Genomic DNA, 19,944 nt, shown 5'->3' on the forward strand with positions numbered 1-19,944 from the left:
ACTGATCAGTTGGTGTGAATTTTATACTTGGATCAAGGTAGAAAATCAGAAAACTGAATGTCTGGGTTTTAAAGAATCTCTTTGTTAACATTTACTTTTTATGCAGTGCTTTATAAAATACATTTTTGATGGTATTGACATCACCAGATAAGTCTTCCAATGACACTCAATATCTGCAGGAAAATTTCCATTAGATCTCAGGGCCTGGAGAAGCTAGCATTTGCTTTAGTATTTGTATCTTTTTATTTTCTATTTGGTTACATTTCCCTTTTAATTTGATGCTAGGAAGCTTTGAGCCATGCTTGTGGCCTACTTTTAACTGTTATAAGGATATAAAAACCTATGTCTGTATATCCCTCCTTTCCTGATCTCATATTATTTTTTGTTTCCTATTTTCTCTTAGCTTGAGTGGTTTCTGTTCCTAATTATTAAAGGCTTGTTTTGATGCCTCAGATCCATCTCAGAATGAAATGTCATATAAGTAAATAAATAGGGCAAGTAAAGAGACTGGGGACCTCTGAAAGTCTGAAATCTCCGAGGTACTCTAATGTTATTTGTGGGCACGAATGAAGTGGTGCTACACCCTATCAGTCCTGCTTTTGAAAATGAAGTGTCTGCAGATTCCCAAGTTGTTCCATAAATAAACCATTCCACTTGCTTTCTGAAGTTTTTTCCATCCTTGTTTTCATCACTAAAAATAGGGCATATTGTCTTTCATCTTTGAGAATAAAAAAAAAAAATCATCCAAGGGGCGCCTGGGTGGCTCAGTCAGTTAAGCATCTAACTTCAGCTTAGTTCGTGATCTCACCATTTGTGAGTTCCAGCCCCGCTTCAGGGTCTCTGTTGGGGATCCTCTACTTCCTCCTTGTCCCTCCCTTCCTCCCTCTCTCTCAAAAATAATAAAATAAATTTTTTTTAATCACCCAAATGTTTACACAAACCTAAATAGGAATAAAAATGAAAAATAATATTCATCCAAATTCTGTTCACCCAAAGTCTAACTTACTTACACATTATATGTTGTCTCTCTGGTGTTTTTTTTCATTTTTGTTTTTGTTTTTGTTTTTGGACTTTACCCATATGCCTAAGTAGTTTTATATAAATTTTTGTGATTATAATTTACTTAATTTCTTCTCTGGAATTAGATGAATTAGTTTTCCACAGTATGCAAAATCATTTTCTTTCCTGGAGTTAGATAAAAGTACATTTACACATAAATGCTGCCTTATTGTCATCTATTTTTTTCCATTCATTTGGATTATTTAAAATAAATTCACAGACCTAGAATTACTTGATCAAAAGGAGGAAAGGTTTTGTATTTGTTTTTGTTTTGTGAGAACTGCCTTCTGACAGAGATTTACAATAGCTGCTGTGAGACAATGAGCTTTTTAAACTTTTTCCCTTAAAATAGAATTCTTGAGCCCTCTGCTGGAAGCATTTAGTATTTGTATGAAGCAGTAGCATATGGAAGTTTTACAATTCCAAAGGTAGGATGTTTAAAAAGAAAACAACCTGGTAGCAAAAATATATGGTCTTTGTGGTTGATTTCAAGATTAAAACACTGGCCAAACAGAAGTTTTGAGAAGATTTATTTTACAAGTAGGTATTCTATTTGAATAGGATAATGATACAGACATTCAAATGAAGGACTAGTTTGAATACACTGAATGTCCTAAGTTAACATGCGGAGTATTTTATTTCTTTTGTATACTTTACAGAAAATATCCATATATAGTTTATTCCCAAATTGAGAGCCACTAATTCATCAAATACTTAATGAGCACCTACTTTTGTTAAGACCTTGCTAGATACTAGGGATGCACTGAAGAAAAAAAATACATAGTGTATGCTTTCTCAGAGTGGACTGAATAATGGTTGGAAATGTCAAATCAGTGCATCATTGCATTTATTGGAAATGGATTACTAGGGGCCTGAGTTATTTGTGTATAGTGAGCATAGTGAAGTCCCTGATGATGTTTGATGTCTCAAGTTACACTAGTTCGGAGCCTTCATACATTACTTCATGGAGTCTACCTGAAAAGCAACAGGATAATTTGCATTTTACTTCGCAGGGAGAAAAAATTACCTATTTGATATATCATAATTGAATAGATACAGCTCTTGAAAATCGATCATAACCATGCATGGGTCTGTCAGAGTAGAAACAGTTTGGCGTAGCCCAAAGAATAGCCACTGACCTTAGGGAGAACCAAACCTGATTCCAGCCTGTGACAACTTTGGAGAATTATCCGTTGCATCCCACTATAAGTATCAGCTCTGCGGTTGCTGGGAAAAGTTCCCGTTTTCACTTCAAATCCACGATTCTAAAGCTTGGATGGAAATTCATCCTTGCCAGGCAGTGCTAATTGGTTTCCAAGTTAATTTGCTTTCCTCTTCTTCCTGGTACTTTTCTCATTTCTTCTCTTTTCTCAATGCTTCCCCCCCCCCACCCCCCACATTACCCTACTTCCAGTACACATAGCACAAGGAAAACTCAGTTCCATTGTGAAGATAGGTGCAGAAGGGGAGATCTGCATCTTTTCACCATGAAATTTCCAGTCCCCTGTTCCTGTGTGCTTGTATTGTATATTCCCATCTCTCATGGTGGAAGAGAGATCCTTGCTCTGTCAAAAGTTAATCTCTACATATAAGCTCTGGACCATACTCTCTCTGATCCTCTCAGGCTTCACTCACGAAACCCTCATTTCCATCTCTTCTGTCATCACTTTCTCCTCCATTGGAACATCCCCCCAAGCATATAAACATGCTCTATTGCTTATGTTTCAAAATCCCTTTTTGTTCGTATATTCCCCTTCAGCTACTACTTATTTCCCTACTTGCCTTCCCAGAAGAATTTATGAAAAAACATCATATGAACTTACATTTACTCATTTTCACTCACTTTTTCACTCAAGTGTGGAGACTTTCATCATTCCACTGAAATTATTTTTGACAGTCACAGATATTGCCAAGGCAATTACATAATGTCACCATGACCTCTCAGCTTCATTCAGTGCATCCAACCTGCCTCTCCATTGAAGGCTTTTCTATCTTGGCTTTTGTGACACCACACTCTGTGGACTCTCATTCTGTCCTCCTCAGGTACCCTCCCCAGCATTCCTTTCCAGATGACTTTGCTTGCTCCTTCCCCTCTATAGGCTCTTAATTCCTTGTGTCAGGTTCCTCCTGTTTAGTTTCACTGGCTTCCTTTGTGTTGTCATCCACAGCCATGTTATTTTGTGTATTACACTATTGACTCCCGGCCCCACTTGTACTGCAGACCAGGGATTGGAATACTCTCTCTGTGAAGGGCCGAATACTAAAGAATTCATCTTTGCAGGTCATATAAAGCTCTGTTACTACTACTCAACCCTGCTCTGTAGCATGAAAACAGCCAGAGACAAATATGTAAATGAGTGTGCTATGTTCTAGTAGATGGGTTGGGTATGTTCTGATAAAATAAATTTTTTATGGATACTGAAATTTGAATTTCATGTCTTTTTCACATAATATAACACAATACAGGCACACTTCCTTTTTTGTGCTTCACTTTGTTGCACTTTGCAGATACTGTGTTTTTTCAGCAATTGAAGTTTTATGGCAAGTCTGTGTCCAGCAAGTCTCTTGGAGCCATTTTCCCAACAGTGTTTGCTTATTTTGTGTCTCTGTGTCACATTTTGATAATTCTTACAACATTTCAAACTTTTTCATGATTATTGGATTTGTTATGGTGATCTGTGATAGTGATCTTTGGTGTACTGTAATTATTTTGGGGTGTCATGAATGGCATCCATAGAAGACAACAAACTTAATGGGTAAATGTTGTGTATGTTCTGACTGCTCCACTGACTGGCCATTCTTCTGTCTCTCTCCTTGTCTTTGAGCCTCCTTATATTGAAATTAAACTAGTTCATCTCCCTACACTGGCCTCTTAAGTGTTCAAGTAATAGGCAGAATCACCAGCTAGAAATAATTAAGCTTAGTGAATAAGGCATATTGGAAGCCAAGATGGGCCAAAAGCTAGGCCTTTTGCACCAGTTATGCAAGTTGTGTTTCGTCTTGAAATTAAAAGTGCTATTCCAGTGAAAGTCACATGAATGATGAGAAAGCAAAACAGCCTAATTGCTGATATGAAGAAGATTTTAGTGGTCTGGAGAGAGGATCAGACCAGCTACAACATTCCTTAAAGCCAAAGCCTGATCCAGAGCAAGTCCTAAACTCTCTTCAGTTCTATGAATGCCAGAAGAGGTGAGAAAGCTGCAGAATAAAAGTTCAAAACTAGCAGAGGTTGGTTCAAGTGGTTGAAGAAAAGAAGCCATTTCATAACATAAAAGTTAAAGTTGAAGTAGCAAGTGCTGATATAGAAGCTGCAACAAGTTATCCAGAATATCTAGCTAAGATAATGAAGGTGGAAACACTGAATAACAGATTTTCAAAGTCAGAAGCTTAACAGACTGAGTCACCCAGGTGCCTTAACAGTAAAGTATTTTTAAATTAAGGTATGTACATTGCTTTTTAGACATAATGCTATTACACACTTAACAGACCGCAGTATGGTGTGAACATAACTTATATATGCACTAGAAAATCAAAAAAGTTATTTGGCTTGTTTTATTGCAATATTTGCTTTATTGTGGTGTGAATGTACAGTACCTCTGAGATATTCCCGTATTAAAGTTTTGTTTTTTCCTAATTATTTTAAAGTTAAAACCATTCTTAGATATTAACCTCCAAAATGAAATACTTAGAAATAAATTAACAAAATATGAACAAAATCTATATGAGGAAAATTATAAAATCCTGATAGAAGAAATCAAAGAACCAAATGGAGATATATTCTATGTTCAGGTTCATGTTCATGCTCATATTCATGAGAAGGAAGACTCCTATTGTTAAGATCAGTTCTTCCCAATTTCCCAATTTGACCTATAGATTCACTGTAATTCTAGTCATAATCCTAGCAAGTTATCTTGTGGATATCAACAAAGGGATTCCAAAGTTTATACAGAGAAGCGAAAGACCCAGAATGGCAAACAAAATATTGAAGGAGAGGAAAAAAGTTGGAAGACTGTCATTACCTGACGTCAAGAGTTACTCTAAAGCTACAGTAATCAAAACAGTGTGGTAGTAGAGAAAGAATAGACATACAGATCAATAGAAAAGAATAGAGAGACCAGAAATAGACTCACATAAATGTGGTCAACTGGTCTTTGACAAAGGAACAAAGGTAATACAATGGAGCAAAGATAGCCTTTTCAACAAATTGTGCTGAAACAATTAGACATCTGGATGCAAAAAAAAAAAAAAATGAATCTAGACAAAGACTTTACATTCTTCACCAAAATTAATTCACAGTGGATCACCAACCCTAAATGAAAACTGTAAAACTGCTAGTAGATAACAGGAGACACTCAGATGACTTAGGGTATAGTGATGACTTTTTAGATATAACACCAGAGGCAGGACCCATGGAAGAAAGAATGGATAAGTTGTACTTCATTAAAATTAAATACTGTAATGCAAAAGTTAAGGTAAAGAGAATGACCATACAAACCGCAAACTAGGAGAACATTACAAAACTAAATATGTTCTTACCATGCAATCCAGCAATCACACTTCTTGGTATTTATTTACCCAAAGGAGTTGAAAACTTAACATCCACACAAAATCCTGGACATGGATGTTTATAGCAGCTTTATTCATAATTGCCAAAAGCTGGAAGCAAGCAAGATGTCCATCAGCAGGTGAATGGATAAACCATAGTACATCCAGACAATGTAATATGATTAATTGCCAAAACAAAATGAGTGATCAAGCCATGAAAAGACATAGAGGAAACTTAAATGCATATTACTAAGTGAAATAAGCCAATCTGAAACGGCTACATATTTTGGGAGGCCAACTGCAGTTGACCCTTGAACAAAGTGAAGGTTAAGGGCACCAACCCTCTGGTTCCCTGTGCAGTTGAAAATCACGTATAAAGTTTCATTTCCCTCAGATGTAACTACCAATAGCCTAATGTCGACCAGAAGCCTTTCCCATAACATAAACACGTATACTGTATATTATATGTATTATATACTATAGTATTACAATAAAGTGAGATAGAGAAAAGAAAATGTTATTAAGCAAATCATGAGAGAATACATTATAATACTGTCCTACATATATCAAAAACATTCTTCATATAAGTGGACCTATGCAGTTCAAACACCTGTTGTTCAAGGGCCAACTACATATGACATCCTTGAAAAGGAAAAACTATGGAGTAAAAATATCAGTGGTTGCCAAGGGCTAGGGGAGAGGAAGGGAGGAATAGGGTGGAGTACAGAGGATTTTTAGGGCAGTAAAAAAACTCTGATACTATAATGGTGGTTACATGTCATTATGCATTTATCCAAAGCTAACATCTGGAGTGAACATAATGTAAACATGGACTTTAGGTGATGATAATGTATTGATGTAGGTTAATCAGTTGTAACTACTGTATCACTTTGGTGGAAAATGTTGATAATGGGGGAGGTTATGCATGTGTTGGAGGCAAGAGGTATAAGGGACTTTGCTCAATTTGTTGTGGATTTGAAAGTGCTCTCAAAAAAAGCTTTATTAGAAAAAATAAAACTAAATTTTGAAAAATGCAAGTAAAAATTTTTACTTAAACTATTTTTAGCTTCTAGGTCATACAAAAATATGTGATTGGAAAACTTGGTATGGGGCTTGTAGTTTGCCAACTACGCTCATATCTTTTTGTATCTCAGTATCTCCATTTGGATGACTAATAGGCATTACAAACTTAACATATCCCAAAATGGAACTGGTGATCCTTCCTCCAAACCTTTCTTCCCTTGTTTTTCTCTTGTCAGTAGGTAGCCCTGCAGTCTATCAGGATGGCCAAACCTAGACTCTGAGTACCATGCAACAAGGGAACTTGTTTGCCTTGTTTATAGTCATATCCACAGTTCCTAGAAAGGTGCCTGGAATATTGTAGACACTCAGACAAGGTTTGCTAATTGAATGGGTGAATTTATCTGCCCTCAGTTTCTTCATTTGGCATGTGAGGATGATAGTTACCTTGCAAGAGTGAGGAGTGGGAAAGAGTGTAAGAAGGAAAGAAAACCTATGAAATTACCTCACAAGGTACATGGTACATGGTAGGCAGAATATAAACTAGAAGTAGAGGATCGTTATTTGTGAAGTAGATTTATTTTTTTTCATGGAATTGAATAAAACATGCCAGGCATTATTCTAAGAATTTTACCTAGGCTATTTCATTTTATCTTTATGCAAGTAAGTGGTAGTCATCTCTCCCATTTTTGTACAACAGTGCTAAAAACAAACATGTTTATGACTTGCCTGCATTCCTACAGTGGACCCTACAGCCATATTTTACCTGCCTTCTTTATAAAGCAAATACAAGGGATTTCCCAAATGAAATTGGATTTGAATGATATTTTTCATGTGAAAAAATAGAAATATTTTTCTATGAGGCATTCCCAATCAAGTGCTCTCTCAGCATACTGTGGCCACCACTGTTTTAGCACGAATTTACCCCACAGCATAATCATCTCCTCAGGTTCTTTGTTTTTATTTGTGCTTGAGCACCTCGTAATGGCAAAGGAGTAGCTAACTATAAATGAACATCGGAATTAGCTCTATTCATTCTTGCAGAGACCTTCCATCTTCGGATGTCAGTATTTTTAAGTAATGTTTCTTTCCTGTTTGGTCATATTAGCATTATAAGAAACTAGCTCTGTGTGGAGAAGCCCAGCTTCACTAATAAAGCTCTGTGGGATGAACCCTCCCATGTTCATCACACTTGAAAGAGCACTGGTTATAAAAGTAAGTCTTAATAATTAATTCGGCTTTTCTTATAACTTGTAATGACTTTCATGTTTCATTATATTTAATATCAGGGACTCCTTCTTTCTCTTAGAAACTATCAGAAATTTGTTCTGCTTTTTCAAATAATTGGGCCATATTTTTCTAGGTAATGTAAGTATGTATAATTTAGCTTTACATTTTGTTAAATAATATATTTTGTTAATTTAAACATAATGAAGAAAACTACGTTGGAAATGACTATCTGACAGAACTATTGATCTCGGTGCTTTGAAATGCCAGGATCATACTAATGGAGAAGGAGCCAAAAAAAAGGGGGGTGGGTGGGGGTTGTTCATGCAATGTAAAAGGACCGAGTTTTTTCATATGAAGAATTATTTCACAAGTTCAGTGAAATGAATTGTCTTCAACCAAGTACTCCTCCAGCGCTCTGTGCCTACCTCTATTGTAGCATTACTTATACCACAGCTTCATAATTCCTTTTGATTTTTTTTCTTCTGTCTGTACTCAAGCACCTAGCTAGAGTATTTCATCCATCATCCTGTGGCATGTCCTAAAATAGGAAAGGAAGAGAGTCTCAGCAGCAACATCTATAGACAGGAACATCCTCTAAATTGCATTAATGGTCATTAGTGAAATTTTTGCAGGCAAGGCAGCATGTAGTTTTCCTGGCAATGTAGTCTTAGTGTCCTTATCTATTCTTAGGTTTCTCCTCAGCATCCTGGAGAAGGGTGTGCTTCTGCAACCTGCCTGTAACCTTAGAAATTTCAAAGGAACCAAATGAGGATGTGTAAAGTTAGGAAGAAAAATGATAGACTCAAAGTGATTTCTCTGCTTTTTTTTTTTTTTTTTACTAGGATATTTTTATTATTTTACCTTTGTGGTTTATAACAGTCTTGAAAAATATCCTGAAAATCAACTTTGTTTTCTCTCTTTTCATATTCCAATACATGAAAAAGTTGATTTATTATATATAAATCAAAGATAAATTAGTATTTTTAACAGTTTAACATTGAGATCTTTTAGAAATTTGTATAAGTGTACTGGTGTGTTTGGAAGAAAGCCACCTGACAAAATTTGTAACTTAAAGACTCAATAATCAAATCACGAATTCATTATATATCTCACCCAACCCATAGGTTACCTGTACTGAAACATATTATTACAACTGTTAGTTGAAATGTCTGTTGTGTTCTTTTATTTAATTCCTTCAATCAGATAATCTTTATTAAGGATTAGCATCTGACCAGGCTCCTCCATAGAGACTTTTGGCATCTTTTAACATTTTCCTCAGGAACTATATTGTTTAAGCCTGTGAATTTCTTTAATAAGTGGGTCTAGAGTGCTCTTCTAGCATGTTCAACAGCAATGACCATGAAATAGGATAGGTAAAACTAAGATATACATACATAACTCACTCAGGGCTAAAACATGTAGTTGCATGTAAAGGAACCAGGTAATAGTTAACAGTTATTGCAGATTTACCATAAATAGATACCGTGCTAAGAGCTATGACCTGCGTTCTGGTTCCCTGTACAATATCCATTCCCTCTTTTTTCTTTATAGAGAATTCCAGTTTGATTTGGAACGACAGTGCGTGTAACCATAAAGTCTCTTACTTCCCAGGTTCTTTTCCAGCTATGGGTAGCCAAGTGACCTCATCCTGGCAAATGAAATGGAAATGGAAGTCTACAAGGCAGAGTTTGTAGGAAATCTGTAGTTTCCTGGTAAATAATGACAGACTCAACTGGCACTTGGTTTTTGGTTTTGCCCTCTCTTTTCTTTATGCTTTGAATGCAAATATAATGCCCGGAGGTATAGCAGCCATTTTGTGACCCTGAAACCATGGCCTATGACTGACCAAATAGGAGAATACAAGGAGTTTGGCTGTTGGCACTCCAAGCTGCCTAATCCATTTTATGAGAAAAGTCAGTCACATACTTGTTTTGAGCCATTTTGTTGACACATAGCCACACACAGTTATAATGATACATACGCATTTTCTCAGTCCTTAAAACAATCTTTGGGTATAAATATTATCATTCGTGTATATATGAGGATACTGAGGCACACAGAATTGAGTAGTTTTCCTGATCTCATTATGCTAGCCAAGTATAGGAGCCAGGATTTGAAGCCAGGCAGTGTGACTTAGAGCCATGGTCTTAGTTCACTATGCATCACTATACATCTCCGGTTTGGAGTCCCGGGAAATTAATCCTAGCTGGAGGCTGGGGTGAGGGAAGACCTTGCAAAGCTTTGCATAGGAAATGAACGTAGAATCTGGAATGAGCAGAAATTTGAAATACGGAGACTGAAGAAGTTAGGAGGGCATACAAGGTGGAGAAAAAAGTGCTGCCTCAGTGTGGAAAGCAATCGGCTATTGGCTTTAGTAAAGGGACCATAGGCTGCAGAAGTGGAAATACATTTTAAAAAGTAGGTTGTGGCCACATCATGATAACTTCCAAACACAAGGACAAAAAGTTTGAACTGTACCCATAAATTGGGACCTGATTTGTGGAGAACTGTTGAATTCTAATCAGTATTGTTCAGATTGAGCACTGCAGCAAAAATTTATAAACACTTCCCCAAATAATAGAGACATCTAGAAAGTAGAATTCATATGTTTTATTATCCTTATTTGAATTATTTTGTTCATTTTTAAAAATAAACTTAAGGCATTAATTACAGAGGTGCAATAGATGAGCCATTTAGAAAATAATTTTTTGCTTTAAACATAAGCGCCATCTGGTGGATAAAAATCCTTAGTCTACCGGCTTTGAACAAAACCTAAATCGATAGCAGTTTCGCATAGCTAGACCTTATGATTATATTCTGTCCCTAAGAAGTCTCTTGAAAAGCTTTATGCAACGGATTTTATTTATGTGTCTTCAATATTTGGTCATTTGAAAGTTATGTGCACTGTTGTATTCAATTTACTTGATGATTTAGATATTCAAAATTGTAATAATTTGCCATTTCTCTATACTATGCAGAAAAAATACAAAAGAAAGCATAAAAAAGAGAAAAGTGTGCTCCTTTATCCTTATAAATAGTATTAAGCCCATCTAATTTTCAGTTAGAGGCAAATTGTATGGATGCTTGCAAAGGTGCTCATGCTGCTATGTGCACAGTTACATGTTTGATAGAGACCTTGTCTGGATTGAATGTGTTCGACTCTTCAGGCTACTCTGTCAGTAAATCTAGAAGTTATTTAGAAGTCTCCTAAAGCAAGAAATGAAGAAGATAGCTTTGAAGAACTGAGATACAACATTTCCTGAAGATGCCAATATATCTGTTCAGAAGGCAGAAAAAAAGGTCACACTGAGACTTGTCATGGCTATTAAAGGCCATCCCTGCCAATAGCTAATCCACGAAGCAAGGAAAAAGTAGGATAGAAAATAACCAGAAGAAAAAGAAGAACAGCAAGTCAGAATTAAGAAGGTGGACGCTTGGTGATATGGGAGAAGGAGCTGAAGAAGGAAATTCAGGGACACCTTGGGGTGCTGCGTCAGCCCTACCCTGCCTTTCCCAAGCCTGGCCGGTGAGTCTGGGCTGATAGAGAACACCCACCTCATCATGCCCTGTGCAGAGTCTCACCTCAGACTCCACTCTGCTCTTTCAGGAGTGTTTTGGCCTCATGTCCTGCCTGAGAGTATTGCTAGGACCAGGAGCCTTAGCCTCATTCCAGGTTGGAAGGGCTTCTTTAGAGATTGTGCCAGTTCAGCTCTCCACTACCAACCCTGCTTAGATTGGAGGCCAGAGGACACATTTGGACTGTGTATTCAAGATACTGCCTCCTTCCAGTGGGGCAACTGGACCAACCTCATGACTGAATTCTGATGTCATAACTCTCACTGGTATCTTTAGAGACCACCACCTTCTAGCCACCTTGTGGCTTTTATGTCTATTAAAAGTTTAGGGGCGCCTGGGTGGCTCCGTCGGTAAAGCGTCCAACTTCAGCTCAGGTCATGATCTCGCGGTTTGTGGGTCCGAGCCCCGCGTCGGGGTCTGTGCTGACAGATAGCTCAGAGCCTGGAGCCTGCTTCAGATTCTGTGTCTCTGTCTCTCTCTGACCCTCCCCTGCTTATGCTGTCTCTCTCTCTCTCTCAAAAAGAAATAAAACATTAAAAAAAACATGTAAAAAGTAAAATAAAATTTGTCAGACCACTCAGTATCACTCTTGAGTAACTTAGGGGACTCATGCAGAGTCTCAGCATTGGGGTAGAGGTCAGGTGTGGACCTTAGTTCACATGACCTAGCTTGCCACAAACTGCAGGAGAGGTTCCATAATGAGGTTGTCACCTCCCCAGCAAGCACTGGCCAGCCCCCCTCTTTCAAGTTCAGCTTCCTGTATTCTGCCATCTAGAAGTCAGAGGTAAGTGGGTGACAGGGAGAAAATATTCCATCCAGGTGGCCCCGTGAAGAGACACTCACACCTCACCTGGAATTGCATCAAAACTTCTTGGTCCAGTCTGAAGAAGCCCCAGCTCTGCTTCTACCCAGGCACATGAATGTCACTGACAGAAGAGGAAATGCCCAATCCAGTTTGGCAGCTTTAATGGTTTGTACCTTTGACCACTTGACTTTATGCATCTTTGATGCATTTCTTGATCTCTTTGGTTATTCAGACATTTGAGTTGTCCTCTTTCTGAGCCAAACTCCTCCAATTTGATGAGTGACTGGGTGTGTCAAGCCACTACCATTAGCTGCCACTCCACCACTTAGTGCTCTGAACTCTCAAGGGACAACCCCCTTCCTGTAGGTGGTCCTCGAATGACCCTGGCCCCCTGCCTGTCCTGCTTTGAGTGCCAGACTAGATGCTGATGGGTACATGATTCTGAAAGGCCTGAGTGTAACCAGTATATGTTTTGCAGCACTTAAACTTAGCTGCCTTAGTTGTCTTCCGCAAATGGTTGTGTTTGAGATCCTTTCCTTCTGCAGAAGGCTGTTTTCCGCCAGTTCTTCTAGGAGGTGATAGGCACATTCATCATACTGTAAATCATGAGGAGATTAAACCTTTGTTTGGACTCCTGCCCAAACACAAATTTTCTGGAAAAGTATATTAGAACAACCAGTCACCAAAGATAACAAAGCTGAATATGAAAGACTCCAGTGCAAATGAGGCTTGCCAGTGCTCCTCCTGCTTCCATAAGTGTGATCCAGCTTTCCTGGTGGGGGTTTGTTTTTTGTTTTGTTTCTCTTTTTTTCCCAAACTGTGCCCTTTAAACTCACATAGGAATTTTCTGCCCTAAAGTATCTTCTAGGAAAACTTATAATGAGAGAAGAAAAAAAAAAAAAAAAAAAAACAACAACCATAGAACAAAAACCGAGGAACAAAGGCAAAAAACAATCCTGGTCTGGGTGTCTCCTGTGAGGGTTTCATGAAGTGAGCCCGCCAGACGTGTTACACATGCTATGGAATAGCATCTTGTCTGTCTATGATATCTGTCTTTGTGTTTGGCATTGCCGAGCCTTGGAGGTTATCATGCATGCCAGTCATGTGAAATAAGCACAGCTGACAGGATTTAAAGCCAAAGACTAACCTTTCTAATTCATCTATTCCCTGTTCTGTGCCTTAGGCCATGCCTCTTCTGCAAGAATATACTACACCCTTGCTTCTGTGATGGGAGCTGCGATAATTTCCTGAATGTCAGTCAAAGCCTGTCTCCTCGAGTAGCTGGAGAAATTCAGGCTTCTCCTTCTGACTAGATGGGAAAGGAGCTATAAAGAATTTTGAGAATAAGATGAGCGTGGATATTTTTGCCACATGTGCTTAACTTTTTCACTTCTTTAGTGCAAAATATGATTTATAATCCCTTTCCTCTTACATTTTACTAATCAATGAAATTAATTCTGAATTTAAAAATATATCTAGAGATAAATTAATTCATCAATAATTTATTAAAATAAATTTATCAATATGGAGTGAAAGCTATGTAGTGGGCATTGTTCTCAGTGCTGTGGTACAAAATAGACCAAGTCCCTGCTCTCCTGGATCTTATATCCTGTGGGTGGGAAAACATAAAATAAATCAAATAAGTAAATATGTATGATGTCAAGAGGTGGTAAGTACTAGGAAGGATAAAGCAAAAGAAGGAGATAAGGAATGAGGGTAAAGGGGGAAAAGGTACTGTTTTACCTAGAATGGCCAGAGAGGGTCTTTCAGGTAAGATGATAGCTGAGCAGAGGTCTGAGGTCATGAATGAGTGAGCCATACTGGTATCTTGAAGAAGAGTGACCCAGGCAGAGAAAACAGCAGCTAGTTGTAGACACACAGGTGCTCAGGGTATTGATAGAAACTTTTATGGTACAGTGAAATTTGGATTTTTTCCCAATGAGATTAAAAAGTCATTGGAGAGTTCTGCATTAGGGAATGACATAATTTCATTGATGTCTTTAAAGGACTAATTTGGTTTATATTTGAAAAACACTGCGTGAGGGAAAAGGCGAAAGCAGTTTGACCAGTTAGGAGGCTATTCTAGTAAGTCTAGAAAGACCGTAGATTAGACAAGAGTGATAATGACGGCAGTAGCATTACATGGTGACTGGATTCTGGAACTATTTGGAGATAGAGCCAACAGGAGTGGCTGATGATCTGATGTGAGATATGAGGAAAATAAGAGGAATCAGGAATTGACTGGTCTTGTAGCCTAAATAATCAAGAGTTGCTGTTTGCTGAGATGGTAGGATTCAGATAGGAGTAGGTTTGGTGGTTGATAGAGAGGATCAAGAGATGAGTTTGGGACACATTCAATTTGAGCTGCCCATTAAATATCTGAGTAGAGATAGACAGTTGGGTATAACAGTCTGGAGTTCAAGGGTGATGTTGGGGCTAGAGGAAAAATATGTGAGTGTAATGAGTGTATAGATAGCTTTAAAGTCATGGGACTACATGAGATCATCTGTGGAATGAGTGGAGAGAGGGAAGAAGATATCTATAGACTGACTTCTGGATGTCCCCAAAGCCTAACATGTGGGAAGGAGGTGTGGAGCAGATAGTTAGTGAAGCAGAAGAAACTGAGAGAGCAGGTGCTGTCACAGAGGCAAAGGAAGAAATTGTTTGAACCAGAGAGAGGGCAGCTTTGCTAACTGCTGCTGACTTGAGTAAGATTAAATGTTGAGAAATGGTAGGGTGTGTGGGTGGCTCGGTTAGTTAAGTGTATGTCCGGCTCTTGATTTCACCTCAGGTCATGATCTCACAGTTGTGAGGTCGAGCCCCGAGTTGGGCTCTGCACTGGTTGTGGAGCCTGCTTGAGTTCTCTTTTCCCCTCTCTCTCTGCCCCTCCCCTACTTGTGTGCACCTGTGCATGCTCTTTCTCTAAAAAAATTAATAATTAAGTGTTGAGAAATGGCTATTGGACTTGGAGGTCATTGGTGACCTTGATGAGAACATTTTTAGAGAACATTGGTAACAAAACTCAACAGAAGTGGATTCAAGAGACAATAGGGTAGAGCAAATAGTGGTGTTTTGTATAGACACCTTTCCTGAAAAACTTTGCTATGAAAGGGGGCATGGAGGGAGCTGTGGGGTCAAGGGAGGGGATTTTTATTTCTTGAGATAAAAGCTTTAAAGGCATATTTGTATGCTGATGGGAATTATCGTTAGTAGAAAGAGAACAGATAATGCTTTGGGAGCGAGAGAGGCCAATTGCTGGCAGAAGGGGTTGAGATTTAGTGCACAAATGGAGTGTTTAGTAAAGCCAAATGTGCTGATACAAATATGGTAGATGGCTTGGTAGATTTGGTGTTGGGAACCTTTGGAAGATCATAGGGTTAGAAAAAGGAGAGAAAGGAGCAGGTGGAGGCTTGAGGGAGAAGGAGTAGAGTGAATTGACCACACCAGTGTTTCTTAGGCTTCCCTTATGCATCAGAACGACAAGGGGCCTTGTTATAACACTAGTTGCTGGGCCTCACCCTGAAAGTTTCTGATTCATTTAGGTCTGGGGAGGCACCCAAGAATTTGCAATTGTGACATATTCCCAGGTACTGCTGCTGCTGCTGGTCCAGAGATGAGACTTTGGGAACCATGAGGCGTGGAGGTGGGTTGGGATGTCAGGAGCAGGACTTTTGGCCTCTGTGCTGGCAGTCATGCATGGAAAATGAACTTAGTCATTGTGGTTGTGTGTTTTCCTCCAGCCCTGTGCGGCAACTGAAGAGCTGGCGACAGTAGGCGCAAAGTTGGACTTAACCAGAAAAAAAAATATATATCACTAGTGTTTTGGGGAAGCTTCTCTGTGATGTCTTTGTAGTCTGAAAATGCAGTTTCTCCATCTTGCATTTGAAATGGAAAGGATTAGAGAATCTGAGAGTGGGAAAAAGAAAAATGAAAGTTTGTGGTTGAAGTTTACTGTTGTAGGACTTAGAAGTATAGTGAAGTAGTAGTCGCTCTGGTTTTCTATTGAAAGGGGAAACATAAGCCCCCTTTCCCTAAAATGTCTGTTAACAGTACTGTTTCTGTGATCTCCACAATTGTGAAATACACCTTGAAAAATTAAAATTTGTGTTTTCTTGTATTTTATAAGATTACCTCCATCACAAATAGAATTTTAAGACTATCGTATTGTTCTTTGCAAACATTCATGGCTTCCTACAAAAATAAGTGGTTAGGTGCAGAGCCTTACACATGGGAAATGAGTTCTGGAAGTGATAACCCAGCTATCAGACTGAGGGCCATAGCTTCATCAGAATAGAAGAAAAAGAACTGACTTCCATAATAAAACACAGTATTAATTCAGATACAGTATGTTAAGCAGCAATTTAAATATTTTTAGATTGAGTATTAAGCAGGTAGTAATTTGTAAGTAACTGATGGTTTTCTTTTTATTAAAAACCAAAACAGATTTTGTTGGAGCCAGGCGTGATCCAGGATGTGTTAGCAGCTGGCAGTCACCTACAGCTGTTGGAGCTTCTCAATTTATGTTCCCACTATCTCATCCAGGTATGTGAGCCTTCATCCTGCACTGTGCCCTTTGTGCCCTTCCCCCTGCAGTCATCAGCTGTACCCTCCCCCACTCCACCTGTGCCAAGACGGTGTAAAATGGAAGCTGGGGTGTGTGGCTTGTGATGGTAGAATCTCTCCAGGACACAGACCAAGAGACTTCCAGAAGGGCAGCTGAAGCTCTCATGTCCCCCACACTCCCTGCCCACACCAGATCCTCACTACCCTTGGACAACAGAGGAAATCAGCAGTCGTGCCCAGGGTTTACTGCCAAGGCCCTGGGGAGATGACACAGAGAAGGGCCTTCACTTGAAGCAGTGCTATCAGGCGGCAGGAATAACCCCAAATGCATCACAAGTTGGATGGTCACTTCAGATTTCAGCAACAGTAGCTAATAAATCACAAAGTCATATGTAGCTAATGACCATATGAACTTTACAGGCAGTAGGTGCTGGAAGAGTGCCAAGTGGTCTGTGTACTCTCCCCTGCTGTGCTGGATGGTCAGGAGGGGCTCTGGGAGGGGGAGGGGGAGAAGACGCCCATCCACTGAGCACCCGTGTTCCATGTTCAGCCTTTATAACAACTCTGCACATTTTAATGGGTGAAAAATCAGAGATTTTTCAATGTACCCAGCTTGCCTGAGGTGATATAGCTGATGAGCGATAGGCCTTTTCTGATTCCGAAGACCATTTTTTCTTCTTAGATAAAAACTTGTTTCAGTAAGAAGATATGGGATGTCTTAGGCAGACAGTGTGGCTGTGGGCTCTTTTATTTTACAGAATTAAGTGCTAATTCCCTGTAGTGGGACCCTCTCATTTCTTCCACTGGCATGATTTTTATTTGCATTTATTACAGCATTGTAACAACAGTGCAGATAAATTTTTAAAAGTGATAAATCCACACAATTTAGTTCTGCTGTCCTTGTGCATATGACATGTTAGTAGGTACAAAAATCCTATTTGTTTTCCTGCCCAATTATTTTATTTTCTTCCTAGTCATTTTCCCTAATTCTAAAGACAGCCATTATTGTTGACTTCTGTTACTCATTAGGTAGTTACTAAATCTCTTTCTCATGTATCATCTGATTGCATCTTCCCAGCAGCCTCAGCCACATTCACCTGAGAAACAGTTCACACACAGTAGATGAAAGTTTTATCATGATCTCAGTAAATTTAATCTGACAGTAAATGTTTAACTATTTTCATCTTATTTTCCTTTCTTTTCCCCTCAATAGTGTTGGGTGGTATGGGAGAGCTGTTTTTAATCCCTTTCTGCAAGTAGCAAGTGGGAATAACAGAGAAAGGTTATGAGACTTCAGAGATGTGTGTTTGACTTGTGAAATTGAAATTACTTTTATTTGACATTTTTACATCAAATATTGCAACTTGAGCCTTCAGCATCATCACCTGATTCACTTTTTCCATGGCAGGTAATATTCAATAATGTATGTTGCCAAAAATTTGGTTATAGTGCTCATTATCATGATGTGTGTTAGGATAGTATGTATATACAGGGGTGTGTGTGTGTGTGTGTGTGTGTGTGTGTATTTGTTTATGCACACCTGTGGTTTCTATAAATGAGAGTTCCACATGAACATCAGAAGTTCATGAGTATTTTTCCCTAACCCATCAGATGAATCTGTTGAGAGAGCAAATGACTTGTGTGCTTTGGAACTTAATTTTTGCAATTCATTATTGTGTTGAGGAAAAAATGTCACTTGCATGCAGGTATATTTTGTGGACAGTTTGCTTATTATTAGTCTACTTGATCAGTGGTTGAAATTTTCACTTTCTTTTCTCCAGTGTTACCATTTTGTTCTCTCATGAAACTCTATTTTTCCTTTTTATCTGTGATATTGCAAAGTGTCCAACTTGGGGAAGAAAACCTCAAGGGAATGAAAACCATGTGTATGTAAAAATCTTCATTATGTTAGTCTTTTAAAAATATATACCTTCCTACCTTTTAGGATTATAAAATTACCAGATTGAGTCAGTCTGCTTTTATATTTTGACATAGTCTTTTAACTACCTATTTACAGTGTTTTGATATTATCTGTCATTAAACTGATTCTTAATTTCATATGCAACCATTTTATTGGGTATATTAAAATATTTTTGTTACAATGAAAAATCTTCAGTGCTTAAAATATCCAGAGAAGTTGTGCCCTATCAATCAAAGCTAATATACTCTCCATTCTTGTTTAGTACTTTATCAAACTAGGAGTTTGTGAAGCCGTTCTCCCCACTAAGATGTCAGGTCTTAACTGTTATTATGAAATTGCCACTCTGGTTTTCTTCCAGAGTTGTGAAAAATAGATCTTGCTATGATCCCTCCTATTGTCCTCTGGTGTTGATTAAAAAATGAGTTTAAGGAGAACCTCTTGGTTGAAACTCCCTGAGTCTTGGAGCCATCAGCTATTGCCTGGCCTGAAACTCCTCCACACAGGTGTAAATGCCACTGCTGCCCCCCTCCCCCTGGCCCCAGCAAATGGAAGGGACACCTTGAGTCCACTGTGTGCTCTCATTTTTCTTGCTTTCCCTCTGGTAGGCTGCTGAGGGCAGGGACCCCAAACCACGGGAGCAGTCTTCCTCAGTCATTGAGAACAGCTGTTGAATTAGCTTCCTAGGCTCTGGGGTCTTCACCTTATTCATTTTTAGTCCCCAGGCCCTCTCAATGGCAGGCCCTTGTGAACACACAGGTTCTCAATGTATGTTTGTGGAATCAATGGGGAGACCAGCAGTGGGAAAGATGCATATTGGTGGGGATGGGGGCATGAAATGAGCAATGGCTACAGCAGTGGCCTATCATCCCAAGCTAAAGGATTTACCAACAGCAGCTCAGGTTTGTATCCTTCCTTACCCCCTTGGCCATGTACTTCCAGATGACTCTCCTATGTGGCCTGTCCTGTTAGTATACTCTTACTATGCATGACCTGTCAGATTTTCACCTGCTATTCGAGATCCAGGTCCAAATAAAATGTGAATCCTTCTTCCTCTCTCCTCCTCCTACTCCCCTTCCTTGTACATTGTGCTCTTTTTAAGAATTTCATCAGAAAGATGCAGTTTATTAAACTTATTAAAGAGCAGTTGTCTTCAAAATGGGTCCAGTAAAATGCATGAATTAGCTTGCTTTTCAGAGTATACATATTTCTATGCATGCCATTCACT

At 38.8% G+C, this 19,944-nt stretch overlaps 1 protein-coding gene across 6 annotated transcripts in view; it reads left to right on the plus strand.

Moving 5' to 3' along the window:
- Positions 1–19,944, plus strand: part of KLHL32 (kelch like family member 32) — a 235,870-nt gene that overhangs the window by 99,552 nt on the left and 116,374 nt on the right. For all 6 annotated transcript variants that reach the window (XM_039220425.1, XM_039220424.1, XM_039220427.1 and 3 more), the window contains one exon: positions 16,679–16,777. In XM_039220425.1, coding sequence (XP_039076356.1) covers positions 16,679–16,777 — 99 coding nt within the window. The remainder of the gene's footprint in view (positions 1–16,678; positions 16,778–19,944) is intronic.

This window comes from Hyaena hyaena, unplaced genomic scaffold (genome assembly GCF_003009895.1).
Source record: "Hyaena hyaena isolate Hyena2069 unplaced genomic scaffold, ASM300989v1 scaffold_887, whole genome shotgun sequence".
Lineage (NCBI taxonomy): Eukaryota > Metazoa > Chordata > Mammalia > Carnivora > Hyaenidae > Hyaena > Hyaena hyaena.